This window comes from Acartia tonsa, chromosome 13 (assembly GCF_053477335.1).
Source record: "Acartia tonsa isolate MP-2025a chromosome 13, ASM5347733v1, whole genome shotgun sequence".
Classification (NCBI taxonomy): domain Eukaryota; kingdom Metazoa; phylum Arthropoda; class Copepoda; order Calanoida; family Acartiidae; genus Acartia; species Acartia tonsa.
The window spans coordinates 43,748,592-43,764,593 of NC_137272.1; the positions used below are offsets into that span (position 1 = coordinate 43,748,592).

Below are 16,002 nucleotides of genomic sequence, written 5' to 3' on the forward strand. Positions count from 1 at the left end.
ATAGATAGATGGATAGATAGATAGCTAGATAGCTAGCTAGATTCTATGATAGATAGATAGATAGACAGACAGACAGACAGACAGACAGACAGATATATATATATATATATATATATATATAGATAGATGGATAGATAGATAGATAGATAGATAGATAGATGAAAAGTTAGTTAGAAAGATGGATAGATTTAATCTATAATAAAAATCTGTTTCAATATAAGATACGTATTTCTGTAGGGGATGTTTATATAAGATAACTAGATAGATAGATAGATAGATAGATAGACAGACAGACAGACAGACAGACATACAGATATATATATATATATATATATATATAGATAGATAGATAGATGGATAGATAGATAGATAGATAGATAGATGGATAGATAGATAGATAGATAGATGGATAGATAGATAGCTAGATAGCTAGCTAGATTCTATGATAGATAGATAGATAGACAGACAGACAGACAGACAGACAGACAGACAGACAGACAGACAGACAGACAGACAGATATATATATATATATATATATATATATATATATATATATATATATATATAGATAGATGGATAGATAGATAGATAGATAGATAGATAGATGAAAAGTTAGTTAGAAAGATGGATAGATTTAATCTATAATAAAAATCTGTTTCAATAAAAGATACGTATTTCTGTAGGGGATGTTTATATAAGATAACTATTAATGGAACTATTAAAGAAGAAAAACATATAAAACAAGGATGACAACATCCATAAAAGCGAAGCTCTGAAACGATATGACAGACGAACATTAACTGTTGTTGAGTGTCAGAACTGAATATACGAAATATGAAAATATAAGGTTTGACAAAATTATACGTAAATTTGTTGCAAAACTTCTTAAATACAGAATTCTGTTTAAGGACATACTGACATTTTTAATACTTGATTATAGAGATGCTTCGCTCATAATATTGTACCTTATAGTAATAGGAATCAGTAATAAAAAAAATCAGATCATTCGGATGATTTTATCACATAAAAAATTGTTATTAAAAAAGTAAAAAATCAACATGTTTAAAATGGACGTACGGACATTCTGGTAACGATTATAGAGTTGCTACGCTTTCTAAATCGTACCTAACTACTACATGAATCACCATGCAAAGTTTGAAATCGATAGGACAATCCTAACATGCCTAAATTAACGAATAAAAGCTAACTATCTCGGACGAACGGACGGACCGACCCTAATTATAGAAAAGCTTCGCTTTTAAAAATATGTTTATAAAAGACATTTATGAAATATGGAAAAATATCTTTTTCTTGTTAGTAGAACGCAGCTATTCTATGAAAAATAACGTAAAAAATTTTTTTGGGATGGGTGCCAAATTTGTTTTACATCCCTTTCCCACATTTCTATCGGGGGATGAAATTTACATGAGTTGGAAGGAGGGGGTGGGGAATTAACCCACCTCTATATTCATTTTTTGGGTCAGGAAACTAATATTTTGGGTATAAATTTTAAAAAATAACATATTTTAGTAAAAACTAAGGGAATAAAACCAGTTTTTAATAACTCATAGGATTTGGGTAGGTTTATTACTCCACAAATTTTGTTATTGTTTTTCTTAAATCACAAGATTTTCATTTTTTTTACTGTATTATAGTTTACTGTTATTTGCCAATGTTCTTGTTTTATTTCTCGGGAGAGCGATAAACAGATTATATGTTTATACAATACAGAGAATATTAAACAATAGCAAAAACATTTGTAATTTTTTTACAGTGATAAAGGGATAAGACAATAGCCAATTAATTGATGTACATCTTCAATGATGAGACACAGATGAATCGTTTAAACACTCAACTTAATGAACCAACCAATCAAATTCAATAAAATTAAAGGTCCCCAAATTTGTTAAATCAACGAATAAAAAAAAGTTTTTTTTATAAAACATTCAGGACTAGTGTAATAAACAGCCCATTTTTCATAGACAGCTTTCCGCGGATATTAAAATGAAAACTATAATTAGATTAAAACCAGTTTTGTTAGCCCCGAGGGGCCAAAGGACATGGCTAACAAAATCATGTATTAATTTTATGAATTATATTTCAATATTCGTGGAAAATTGTCTGTTATACGATGCTATACAAAATTTTTTAGTATGGCTGAGAGCCGGTTCTTATCCAGCGGATAAAAAATAGGGGTATAGTCCTTTTGGTGGCAACGTCCCTTAAGGGACGATTCTTCGAATTTTCACAGTAGCTTTTCTCCTATTTCTAGCCCCTAAGGGGCAATCACATAACACAATATAACCTAACCTTACCTAAAATAACCAATAGCCATTTTGAAAATACGAAGAATCGCCCTCTAAGGGGCGTTGCCACGAAAGGGACTATATCCTAAAATAGTTATAAACCTATAAGAAGTTATATCCTAAAATAGTTATAAACCTATAAGAAGTTTCACTATATAGGAGAACCATATCGGATCAGCAGTTGATGAGGTCCTTTGCTACAGACAAAAAAAGCTTAACACTTTATATTATAGGATATGTTTTTTGGGTTGGCTAACAAAAACACTAAAAACGTATTTCTTTTGATCTTTTATCAAGAACTATTATTAAACTCATATTTTTTCCATGCAGGAAGTTAGTGTAAATAGATCAAACAAAATATGATACTGTTAAAGCCTTCGCATCAAGCCTCTAGGGGCTTTGTTAAAGAGGGGTAATTAGTTTAGGAAAAAATATATCTAAAAACAAACCCCCCAAAAAAAACCGAAATCGCGAAATATTTTTAAAAAATTATTTCAGTTCTTGGTTACAACTATGGGTAAGAGTAAGACAATCCTCATAATAAAGTAACAGGATGTCTCTCTGTCTCTTTGTTTGTACCGAAGGATCTCGCCAACCGCTAAACCAATAAATAAACTGTTAAATATCCACAGGACAAAAAAACTGGTTTTAATCTTTTAATCGCGGAAAACTCTCTATAATACGCTGCGATAACACTTACTTTGAATAACCGCCTGCATCAAGAAATCTTCTAACTTCAGCATTTACTTGAATTGAATTTGTCATAGGACTTGGAATAAATCCTTGATCTAAAAATTTAAAATGTTATGTCCAGTTCACAAATAACTTTTAAAGGTTGACCGATTTTTTCTATAGGTCAACCTAAACAAGTACAACCCACAAATACCTTTATAAAACTGTCAACCTAAAGCTTCTATAGGTCGACCTAAAATTTCCAGAGGTCGACCTTTGTCTTTTGTGAACTGGGCTTTAATTTCTATTTTTTATAAAAGATATTTTAGACTTTTTAAAAAATATAAAGCTTAGATGATAAAGGATCTCACATTATTATTCAATTTAAAACTTTTTACTAATCTATTTAAAGTGTAGTAATAGTTTATAAGATCAACAATTAAATCAATAAAGCTTTATTTTTATTTTAAAATCAGGCAAGCCATTTAATTTGTTTATAAACTTACTTAATAATTGATAGGTAGGATTGAACAGATCCACTCTTTTACAACAATCCAGTGAGGTCTAAATAAAAAATAAAAAAATCTTCATTTATATATCCAGTCCAAATCCTGTTATAAACTTAAAATTTTAAATGTATATGATCCATTCTCCGGTGCTTTGCCTCAAAGTCCTTATAGAACACTGGAAATTCCTCCTCAATTATTTTTTAAGCAAGTAAAAAATTGGTGAAAGTGTGTTTTTTTCTATACCTAACCCCAGTAGTGGGGAGCTTTAATCCTGCAATGCTTATACCCACCCAAAGTGCTATAAGGCAACCCAGTACCCAAAGACAACCTAACACTTCTTGTTTGGAAACAACCAATCAAATTCAGTAAGAGTACCCAAAGTTTCGAGCCAAAGAATAAGAAAACGTGGTACTAAACGTTTGGGTTCCATTGTAAGTCAAATGTTCCCTTCGTCCATAGGAAAATGGTAAATGTCTTTCTATCTATCTATCTGTACCTGGTCAGAGCCATACAGCTTGCGAGCCCGGAGTAATCCAGCCAGAACTCCAGGTATACCAACATATCCTCTATCTGTGTCTGTACTAGCTATCTATCTATTTATTCATCCATCTGTACCTGGTCAGAGCCATACAGCTTGCGAGTCCGGAGTAATCCAGCAAGAATTCCAGGTATACCAACATATCCTCTACCTGTGCCTGTACTAGCTTTCTATCTATTTATTCATCCATCTGTAACTGATCAGAGCAATACAGCTTGCGAACCTGAAGTAATCCAGCAAGAATTCCAGGTATACCAACATATCCGCTACTCGTGCCTGTACTAGCTATCTATCTATTTATTCATCCATCTGCTCCATAAACAGCTCCAGGAGAAGTTAACACAGAACTTCCTATCTTTATCAACGACAACAAGGTCCCCACTGTTAAACAACCAAAAATCTTGGGTGTCACATTTGACAATCTCCACACTTTCAGACACCATGCGGACAACGTTAAAACCAAAGTACACTCCAGAAATAATATTCTCAAAGCCCTGGCAGGTACTTCTTGGGGTAAAGATAAAGAAGTGCTAATACCAACATATAAAGATATAGGACAATCTATTATTAACTACTGCAGCCCTATCTGGAGCCCCTCTGTATGTGATAGTAAATGGCAAGAACTCCAAGCAGCACAAAATGCCGCCTTGAGGACAGCCCTTGGATGTGTTAAAATGACCAGTCAAGACCATCTACATTCAGAAAGTAAGATGATGCCTGTCAAGGATTATTGTGAAATGCTTTCCCGCCAATTTCTACTCAACACACAACAAGACACACATCCTAATACTATAAACCTCAATCAAAGAGCCCCACGGAAAATGAAGAACACTTTATTTAGTTACAGAACATGGTAAATACATCAAAAAACTCACCAAAAACAACAACCACACTGGACAAAACCATAAAAAGTTACTAAAGAAAATACACACAGATAGCGTTGCCAGAACAATATCCAACCAAGCAGTTAACCCTGTCCTCAACACTCCTGCACCAGCAATTGATGATTCAGAGAGAAAATTGCCCAGAAAAGCTCGCACTAAATTGTCTCAATTAAGGTCAGGCTATAGCTCCATGCTAAACAGCTACCTGTCCAGAATTAGAAATGATGTGCAAGATATCTGCCCAGATTGCCAGTTAGAGCCACACACCTCTAAACATCTATTCAATTGTGTGGCCAAACCTACAGAACTTAAAGTTCGTGACCTTTGGACTAAACCAGTTGAAGCTGCCAGATTCCTTGGCCTCCTTGATGGCCGAGAATTCGATGATAACGGGTGAGAGCTGCGCCAGGCTACAACAACAACAACAACATCCATCTGTACCTGATCAGAGCCATATAGCTTGCGAGCCTGCAGTAATCCAGCAAGAATTCCAGGTGTACCAACATATCCTCTTCCTGTCCCTGTACCGTTCAGTAATCTAAAAACATAGAAATTATATCAATTCGGAAGCAGTTTCTAGTGCCTATAAAAAAAATAACATCAATACATTGACCAATGGTAAATTATATGCTGGCCTGCAATTGGTCATGTGTATTAAATGAAGTCATTTTTTAAGGCACTATAAACTGGTTTATGAATTCTTAATACTGACTTCACCCCTAGCTCCTAATCTATAACACTCAAAGGAAGGAGAATATCTTTCGTGAAAAAAAACTGATCATATTTAGGAAGTGAGGGGACAATGGACTGTTTTTTTACAATGGTCCTCAAAGTTTTGTAATAACATTTTCTTATCAACTTTGTGGACCAATGTGAAAAAGTTTCAACCACTAATTGCAATTCATCGTCGTATTTTTAAATGGCTTTTTATAGGTTATTTTAGGTTAGGTTAGGGCCACCCGTAGGGGCTAGAAATAGGAGAAAAGTTACTGTGTAAAATACGAAGAATCGCCCCATAAGGTGCGGTGTTACGAAAGGGAATATACCCGTCTTTTCCCTTTAGATGCCTACATTTGAACTGCAAAGAAAAATAAGAATCCTACCTATCTGTCTTGAATCCTGCAGGAACAGTTTCAATAAAATCCAGTACATGTGTTTCATTCTTCCTACAATCAAATAATATTTATTTATAGCATTGTATTATACACAGCTTTCCGTGGATATTATAATAAAAAGATTAATATCAGTTTTTATTGGCCACGAGGGAACAACGGCCCAGTCCCACTAAACTGGTATTAAGTTTATAATTTTTATTTATTATCCATGAAAATTTGTCCATGATATGATGTGATACATAATTTTTTTAGCATGACTCAGAACGGGTTATAATACTTTTTGTATTTATGACATTCTGTGGTTGGTTAACTTTAATTATTAAGATTAACAAGGATGACAACATCAATAAAAACGAAGCTCTGAAACGATAGGACAAACAGACAGAACTGAATAATCAGAATATAAATGTATAAGAGTCATAGCTAAATTGTAAGTAAATTTGTTGAAAAATTGCTTGATACAGGATAATGTTTATGGACATACTTACATTTTTAGGACTTGATTATAGAGTTGCTACGCTTTCTAAATCATACCTAACTACTAAAGGAATCACCATGCAAAGTTTGAAATCGATAAGACAATTCTAATATGCCTAAATTAACGAAAAAAGCTATCCATCTGTGACGGCCGGACGGTCGTACGGACCGACCCTAATTATAGAAAAGCTTCCCTTTTAAAAAGGAAAAAGAAGAATTTTTAGCACTGCTGTCTTCTGCATTTATCATATAGTGAATTCAAGTGCAAAAAAATATAATGCTCTACTTAATTGTATTAGCCTGAAGATAGCCTATTAGGATAAGTTACACCATGAGATCTAATTTTGGTGTATCTCAGATCAAATTCTTGCTCAATTGCTGTGCATGATTATATGGTCACATGCCCTTTAGACTACCAACCCTTTGATTGCACGACCTTTGTATGGAAGTCCTTACTGTGCATGTTAATAAGTTGCACCTTTTAGGGGCCAAGGCAGTCACTACTTTTACTTTTAATGTTGCGAACCGGACATAGTAGCAGTAGGTAACACTTTTAAAGTCTTTGGTTATGATACTGTGTTGGGCCAAGATTTAAACCTTTTACCCTCCAGTGAGCAGATGCACCTTATGTTACGCCAAAGTCGTGGGTTAGGGAAAGCCTGAAATGTCATGTGTGACGTCATAAAAATTTATCTCTTTTTGGGGGGTTTCCTTTCCCACTTCTCCGCCCATCCTTTCGTTTTAGACGTATTCTAATGACGTCACACATGTCATTTTAGGCTTTTTCGTGGGATACTCAATTATATTACCTTGTGTTATGTATGAGCATGACACCTCCCCCTCCCAGGCTTGCCACATGGGGAAGGGTGACTGTGGTACACAGTCCTGCAGCAATGGCAGCATCCACAGCGTTCCCACCTGAAGTAAAGACCAGTAAATAAAGGTGTAGAAACAGGTTTCCAGTATGGCTTTTTGACCAATTACATATCCACTGAATTAGAACCAATTCTCAGCTATTCCGAAAAATCATTCATAGCATCGAATTAAAGACACTCTTTAATGAGTATCAAAATAAAAATCAGAAAATAATTAATACCACTTTTGTTAAGTTAAATCTTAATTTTTTTCATTTTAATACCTGCGGAGAGCTGTCTTCAATAAAAAACTAATCCAATTCTGATTATTTTGATTAAAAAAAGGATTATGCATTTAAAGTTGAAAGATAAATTTTGCCTTGAAATCCTGACAATTTACAAGCAAATTTTTTTTGCAAAGAAGGAACGGTTTGGATTTTATTTTTTACACTTCTGGCATTCCAATACTTGGTACTAGTCCAATCAATAAGAAAAGTTAAATTAATTTTTGTAAATCTTAAAAACACTTTTGGGGACTGATTTATTACATTCCCTAGCCCATTTTGAAATTCAATATAGCCTAAAGGATAATATTTTACTTACCTAACTTTAGAATGTTGGCTCCAATTTCAGTACATTTTGCATCTTCAGTGGATATATCACCAACCTAGTCAAATAAGTTATTAAGTACGAAACTGATCAAGAAGATATGGTGATACTGTAAGCATTATGATATATAATAAAATCTATAACGTCAAAATAACAAATTTTATGGATCTATGAGCTACAATTACTATGATATTTATAAAAGAAATTTAAATTAAAGATAGGTCGCTAAAACCTTTGTTACAAGTATCCATATAGAGAAATTGGAAGGCTAAGCCTTTTTAAATAAAAAAAAACTTTTAACTTACATTTACAGTGTGATCTTGGTTGACAATCTCAATAAGCAGGGCAACAAAGACGACAATTGCAACAGTGATCATCCACACAATAATGCAACGCAATGCCGCGCCATCTGTTGCAATACAACATCCTGGTGTACACCTTCCACGTGACTGAAATCAATCAATGTTATTTTTGTTGATTTTTCTACATTTTATAATGAGATGTGATACTACAGGGCAAGAAATCATTGCTTAAGACTGGTCCAAGGGAGGGAGAGGACATTGGACTGTAAATTACAGTTTGTACTCAATGTTTATAAACACAATATTTTATTTGTTGCGTCAAAAACTTTGTGCACTTTATTTGAAATTTGATTGGTTGGTTCCAAAGTAAACTAAAACTTTTAAACCAATAGTTTTTTCCCCTGCTTTCCCTATCCCAAGTTTGGCATATATAATGAATTAAACCTTACAGTTAGGCATTTTGGGAATTATAAACATAAAACCCAATTCAGCAATCAAACCCAAAAGTACAAAAATAATTTCTATAATTGAAAAACATGATATAAAATAAGATATTAAAATAAAATCTAATCTTTCAAACCAAAAATATTATTAAGTTTAGTAAAATGAAAAATATATCTGTTAAGAAAGATAATGATAATATGTTCAATAATAATAATGTTGAACTTACAGGGATCTAAAGGGAGAAGACAATAGCCGATAAATCCCCAATGTTGATACATAAAATTACACCTTCTGTAGATTATAATTAGTGGTTGAAACATTTGGAAACTCAACTTAATGAACCCAAGAATCAAATTACAATAAAAGTCCTTAAAGTTGTCAACGAATAAGAAATCATTATTTTACAACTTTGGGGACTAGTATAATAAACAGTCCAATGTCCCCTCCTTTACTGGTAACTTAACTAACTGGTTTAAAACTGTTTAACAACAAGATAATACCAGATTGTGTACAGTTAAAACAATAATAAGATATTCTTATAATAAAGTAACAGAATGTCTATCTGTCTGTCTGTCTGTTTGTCTGTACCAAAGGATCTCGCTAACCGCTGAACCAATCGGGTTCTCCTTACCAGGGTAGCTTTCATAGGTCCCGGGAAGGTTTATAACTATTTTAGGGGAGGATACCACCACCCTCCCAAGAGAAATCACAATAAGTCGAAATTTTTATTTTTAGTATAGAGACTCTCTTAACCAACATTGGTAGGTATCGTAGTGACTTGAAAAGACACTTGAAAGCAACTAAAAAATGAGAAATAATGGTCATGCATTTTTCATGTAGAGACAGACAAAACCCATACATGAATTTCTAGATAATTTTTTGGGCTACAAGAATGAAAAAATAAAGAAAAATGGTCATGATACGCCAAATTTTCTGCAGACAGAAAGACATGCATTCCAAGATACTTGATTACTGCCTAGAACGACTGGTAATTGTTCCTTGTAGCCTTTAGTCAACGAAAAATAAAACACTGGCAAAATTCTCAATACAGACATACATACATCCTAGTAGACAAGTAGAGATCCAATTAGTTAGGGGAGAAAGTTGCTAAAAAAAATCAGCATGTAACGTCATAAACATGAGAGATTATCCATCTCTTTTTTAGGGGTTTTCTCTACCACTCCTTCTCTCCTCATACCTCATTCTTATGACATCAGAATTTTTTTTGAGCGACTTTCTACCCTCACTGAAATTACCGCACTGAACTATTGAAAAGTTGCAGATAAGAGACATTATACTGAATAATATAATACTTTACCTTGTAATTAGTTTGAAAATCAGAGTCTGCATTGAATTCATAATCACCAGTGTAACTGAATAATAAAAAAACTTGGTTTAATCTTCTAATTTTTAAAAGCGAAGCTTTCTATAACTAGGGTCGGTTCGGCCGTCAGTCTGTCCGTAACAGTTAGCTCTTTTCGTTAATTCGGCATGTTAGAATTGTCCTAACGATTTCAAACTTTGCATGTTGATTCTTCCTGTTACTTTCAATTTTTCAGAACAAAAATTTTTACAGATTAACGTACAGACGGACAAACCCTAATCATATAGAGCAGCTTCGCTACTGAATAAAGTTAAACTTACCTCAGAGAACCATTTTTATTATCGACAAGTCTTGATGTGTCATTTTTCACCCCCATTTTCAACCTGAAGAAATCCTAGTAGTAAGTTTTTTTTTGTCTGAAGCTTAAGATCTTGAACCGATTGAGCTCTCTTTTTAAGGTAAGCTTCATATAGCTCCTGTTATTATTTTATGCCATTCTATTTAAAGAATTAAGTCTTGGAATGGTTTAAGCTATTATTCCAGCTCATCTCTTCCTCTATTAATACAGAACCCCTAGATGCTAGGAGCGTGGATATAGAATAAGTAGATAGTTTGACAAGGGAAAATTTGTCGTCCATTTAGGTGGCTAATACGAACCTTCTTTAATGGTCAGTTTGTTTATCAAGTAAGAGGGGTGGGATAGGGTAAAGGAGGTAGATGTGTTTTACCATAAATTTAAACCACTAAACCAAAAAAATTATGACAATTCCCCGTGTAGCGTTACGGACAGACGGACATATATACAGTAAGTATGGAGTAACTTCGCTACTAAAAAGATGTTAAATCACATTTTATAAAGTAGTGAGCTTTTTTTGTCTGTAGCGAAGGATTTCGCTAACCGCTGAACCGATATGGTTCTCCTTAACAATAAAGCTCATTATAGGTACAGGGAAGGTTTTTAACTATCAATGGGGAGGGTACCTACACCCTCCCAATAAAAAAAATTCTCCCCCCCCCCCAAAAAAAAAGAAATAATGTTGTACTTTTTATCATAAATACTAATTGAAAATGGGGGCAGGGTCAACTTTTACCGTTTCCTCTATGAGTGTGTACCAAGAGATTTCTAGAGGCGTAGACGCTAGTCCTAGAAAAAGTACTAGGCCATTATACATATTATTTATAATTAGGGTTGCGCCGCCCCTAGCATCCAGGAATACAGCCAAAAAATATCCCAAAATTTAAATAGCCTTAAACAATCCTGAATCTCTAAGAAGCTTCCCTGGCGTTCTCCTCTTTTTTTAATTTAGAAAATTTGAGTACTTACTATTTTAGGTTAGGTTAAGTTATAGGCTAGGGAGCCGAGCGCTGCGGCTAGACAGGCAAAGGGGCTGAGCGCTGCGGCTAGGCAGGCAAGGGGGCCGAGCGCTGCGGCCAGGCAAGCTAGAGAGCCAAGCGCTGCGGCCAGAGTTAATAGTTCTGTGGAGGGGGGGGGGGGTGGGGAAGGTGGACTACTCAAATTTTCAAAATTGAAAAAAAATTTCTAAGAGGATATACCCGCTTCCTTAAAACGTAAAACTCAAGGTTGTTGACAAAGGATTGCCAAACTAACCCACGCGCTAGGGACGTGATTTAAATATATATAGTACACATTTATCTAAACTTAATTTAGGGTGTTACATATTATTACTACGTAGTTATAAGACTTGGGTAGCAATAAAATGAGACGTTGGGTATCCCTCTAACTGAACCGATTTTTGATTAGTCAACGGATCTAAATTTGTCTCAGCCAGGATATAATTAAAAGCCTAAATCAGCCAAGGATTAGCTGAGTACAATAGTTTTAAACTAAAAAAATGAAAATAAAGAGCTAAATGAGTGATTGCGTCTTTCTCTTTTTATCGACAGACGCACTTGGATATATCATTTTCATAATGAATAATATGTATTTCCGATTTTAATGTCAGTTTATGTGTAAATTTGGTGAGCTACATTATTGAGTAGCGTTGTTAAGTTTGGATGGAAGAATTTTGTAATGAAAGCAAAAGTGGGGTAGAGGATAAGGGATGGGGTAGAAACCAGTTACAATAAATCCAAGAACTCTTGTCAGTGGATCAAATTCCACCAAACTCAATCGGTTCAGTAAATATCGAAATCATGAGATACAGACAAGTCAAAACATATAATATGTTAGCTTGATTAAGCCAATAGTTTTGATTGTAAAAGCCAAATGCCCCAATCTTATATCAAGTTTGACATTATATTAGGACTCAAAATAAGGCAATGATAGTTTTAGTTTATAGTATTTTTCAAAACATACTCAAAATCGTAAACGATGGGTGATTTCGTAGAGAAATGTTACTGTTTTCAATATTTTCAAAATACTAAAATAACCCTAAAAATATACAAATTCCCCGATATATTCAAACGACCGGAAATTGAGACTTCACACCTCTGTTAACATTTTCATACGGAGAGAAGGGGTCAACTTATGCTAGATTTGGGATGTATTTCTAAGATACTACATATGTTCACATATCTTTACGGTCAAACATTGTCAGAAAATCATAAAAATTCCGGAAAATATTATCATACGAAGAAGGTTTATGACCTCACTAGAATTTTATGACTTGGAATAATAGAGGTTTGGTGAATAGATTTTTTTTATAGCATCACGCAATCTCGTAGCCAGATTATCAAGATAGTTAATCTTAGTTCTTATTGCTAATTTCGCTTGTTTTTTTTATTTCCATTTTGGCAGCATTTCATGCTTAATAAACCAACCAATCACAATTAAAGAAAAAAAGTCTCCAAAGTTGTTATTGCTAATTTATCTTTTGACTTTTCCAGTTACTTTATGTTCTGTTGTGTTTGTCAGTTCAAATAAAGAAATAGGATTTTGTAGATTTATTAATTATGTATTATTTTTTAAAAATGTTATGTAACCCCCCCCCCCCCCCCCCCAATCATATTTCTTAAAATATCTTATACGTGAATCACACACAAAGTAGAGAAACAGGTGCATATATATTGTTAATGAATTCTGGCGTGGGGGGGGGGGGGGGGTTACAATGATGCATCAGATTCAGAAGTAGCTAATATACCAACCAAAGGTTTTTTTATAATATCTATATGTGATACTTAATTTTTCAAAATATTGCTTGACTTTGATGTATCAATGATCAGAAATAGCTATTTATTTATCTAATATACCAAACAAAATTTTTTTTTTATAATAATTAATATAATATCTATATCAGTTACTTAAGTTCTCAAATTTAAAATATAGCTTGAATTTTCTAAAGAATAATTCTTACAACATTTCTGTACGAACACCTTGGCTGACCGTAATATCATGTTACCAGTTACTTACCACCACCCCCCCCCCCATATTCCGAGGGTTAATCCCCATAAATCATACATTTAAATAAATACAGGAGACTTTATAATAATAATACTCGAGTCCCCTCCCTCCTCTTTACTACTTACTAGTAATATAAATAAAGACATCTTCTTAGCTTTAACTTTACCAATTCCGAGCCTAACCAAGGAGAGCGCAAAATCTGTCGGACGACACGAAACAAACAGACCAATGAGAGTTCGAGTTGGGTGGGTTAGCGTTGCAACTATATAATATTTACTTATAATTTTGATTATACTTATACATTTATGCTTATGTTAATGTTTGATTGTACTACCATTTCGCTTTTATGGATGTTGTGATCCTTGTTGATATAATTAAACCTTAAAAATATTCCTCACCCCCCCCCCTTCATATTCATATTTGACTTGCAACTTTGGATGGAAGGAAATAATACCCTTTAGGATTTAACTTTCATTTGACCTATACTGAACTCCCCCCCCCCCCATCTCTTTTAGCAAAAGTTGACCGATGATCATTCATCATATATCATACATCATAATAGGGGGAGGGGAGGGATCTTTTACTTACAACGAGACTTAAATAAATATAAGAAGAGTATTTGTAGTAATTGTAGTAAAAAAAGGGGTAAATTTGTGTATTAATATTAGCGATGTACATCAATTTATCGGCCATTGTCTTATCAATTTAGATCTCTGATCAATATCCTTGTCAACATGCAATTTTATTGGTTTATATCGACTACAAGAAGAGAAAAATGTAGGTTGCAATATTCCCTCACTTTTGTTGGTCGGGATGGAAGGGAAGGGGTAAAGAAGAGGAATGGGGGAGATATAAATTTTAGCCCGCCGAATAGTTCACTTTTTAATAGAACATAAAAATCTGATGTAATGTCCAAGTAATTATAAATCCATTTTAAAGTCGATACTATCCCAAAAAAGGACCACTGCACTGTTAAGGACATTTGATAATTAATGACACAAGTTCTCAAAGTTTTATTAATAAGTTTTTTTACTCGTAGGTTAACAAAATTGAATTGTGATTGGTAGGGTCCGAACTTGTAGTGCCCAATCTTTTCAACCAATGTTTTATATTGTATAGATTTTTATTTATAATTTTTGGTGATGTACATCAATGCAAAGTCCATTTTCTAATCCCCTCAGATTCCTGGGTATGAACCATAGATTATTTGTGTGTGTGTCCATTCCATTTTAGAGGCGCTACTACAACGGAAATATTATTACTTGGATGCTGCATCATATTTTCATGTATTCTGATAAAGTGAAACTCATAGCTGGCTAAAATAACCATACCCCCCACCCCCCAATCTACCCACTCCCCTTCTACTAGATGAACTAATGAACAATAAACGAGTTCTATGTTAGCAAGCTAAATTAACTACAAATTTTCTTTCTCAATATATCCATGTATATTTCATATTATTTCATTGTTTGTCCATTTTTAAAAACCCGGAAGGCAAGTAGGGATTGAATGGACTGTAAAGTGTAAATTATACTGGTACCCAACCTTTTATAATCACGTTTTCTCATTCGTTTGATTGGACTTATAACTGTATTATTTTTGACAAAATCATACGTCATTTTTTTGTAAAATTGTTAAATACAGAATACTGTTTAAAGGACATACCTAACCGTAATTGACGGACATACCGACTCTAATCATAGAAAAGCTCTGCTTTATTAAAAGTAAGGTTTCCAGTTCGACCCCTTGCTCAAATCAAAACCTCAACTTCTTTTCTATTATAAGAGTCGGTCTGTACGTCTGTAACAGTTAGCTCTTTTCGTTATTAGAATGTCCGTATGTCCATTTCAAACATGTTGATTTTCAAGTTTTTCAACATCAAATTTTTATGCATTATAATTATCTGAATGATATGATTTTTGGAATACAGATTCCTAGAACAACAATGTATAATGTTATTCAGTTCTGACACTCTACAGGTGTTAATGTTTGTTTGTCCTACTATTTCAGAGCTTCCCTTTCATGGATGTTGTCATTCTGTTTTTATAACTTTTATAAATGCTCATATTAAAATTAAAATTTAGAAAGCGTAACAACTCTGTAATGGTTACCAGAATGTCCGTACAACTATTTTAAACATGTTGATTTTTTTATTTTATTACATACAAAATGATATTTTATTTTTCTAAAAAAATAGCTGTTTTAATGCATACAAAAATTATTGCATGAGAATACTGAAGGGGTTGGAAAGACAAAAGTATAAGTAGAGATTCTATATATAACATATCTCCGCCCATTTCCCTATCCAATTTAAATTTTAGCTAACAAAAAATAGCTATTTGTTCTGAACGGACGGAACGATCCTAATCATAGAAAGCTTCGCTTAAAAAAAAGCTTATTATATAAGTTTTACAAGCAATACAGAATCAATACAAAACAAACAGATTCTATTTAAAAAAAAAGATTAATTTTGCAGATTTGTAATTGATTGCTTTCTACCTTTTCCCTAGAAAGGTCCAGGTCATGCTCTAACTAAGGATCTCACTAACCACTGAACCAATGAACAATAAAGCTTCTTAATTAAGTGAAAAGTTAAATTTTGTTTC

The 16,002-nt window shown here is 33.5% G+C and overlaps 1 protein-coding gene across 1 annotated transcript in view; it reads right to left on the minus strand.

The window, feature by feature from the left end:
* LOC145304271 (glutathione hydrolase 7-like) overlaps positions 1–10,453 on the minus strand; it is a 39,080-nt gene extending 28,627 nt beyond the window's left edge. Inside the window, exons 1-9 of the mRNA XM_080146120.1 lie at positions 10,356–10,453; positions 10,030–10,084; positions 8,271–8,414; positions 7,960–8,023; positions 7,312–7,420; positions 6,014–6,076; positions 5,352–5,448; positions 3,486–3,543; positions 3,008–3,095 (exon numbers count right to left, since the gene is read on the minus strand). Of these exons, the coding sequence (XP_080002246.1) occupies positions 3,008–3,095; positions 3,486–3,543; positions 5,352–5,448; positions 6,014–6,076; positions 7,312–7,420; positions 7,960–8,023; positions 8,271–8,414; positions 10,030–10,084; positions 10,356–10,411 (734 nt within the window). The 5' untranslated portion in view covers positions 10,412–10,453. The remainder of the gene's footprint in view (positions 1–3,007; positions 3,096–3,485; positions 3,544–5,351; positions 5,449–6,013; positions 6,077–7,311; positions 7,421–7,959; positions 8,024–8,270; positions 8,415–10,029; positions 10,085–10,355) is intronic.
* Between the last annotated feature and the right edge of the window lie 5,549 nt (positions 10,454–16,002).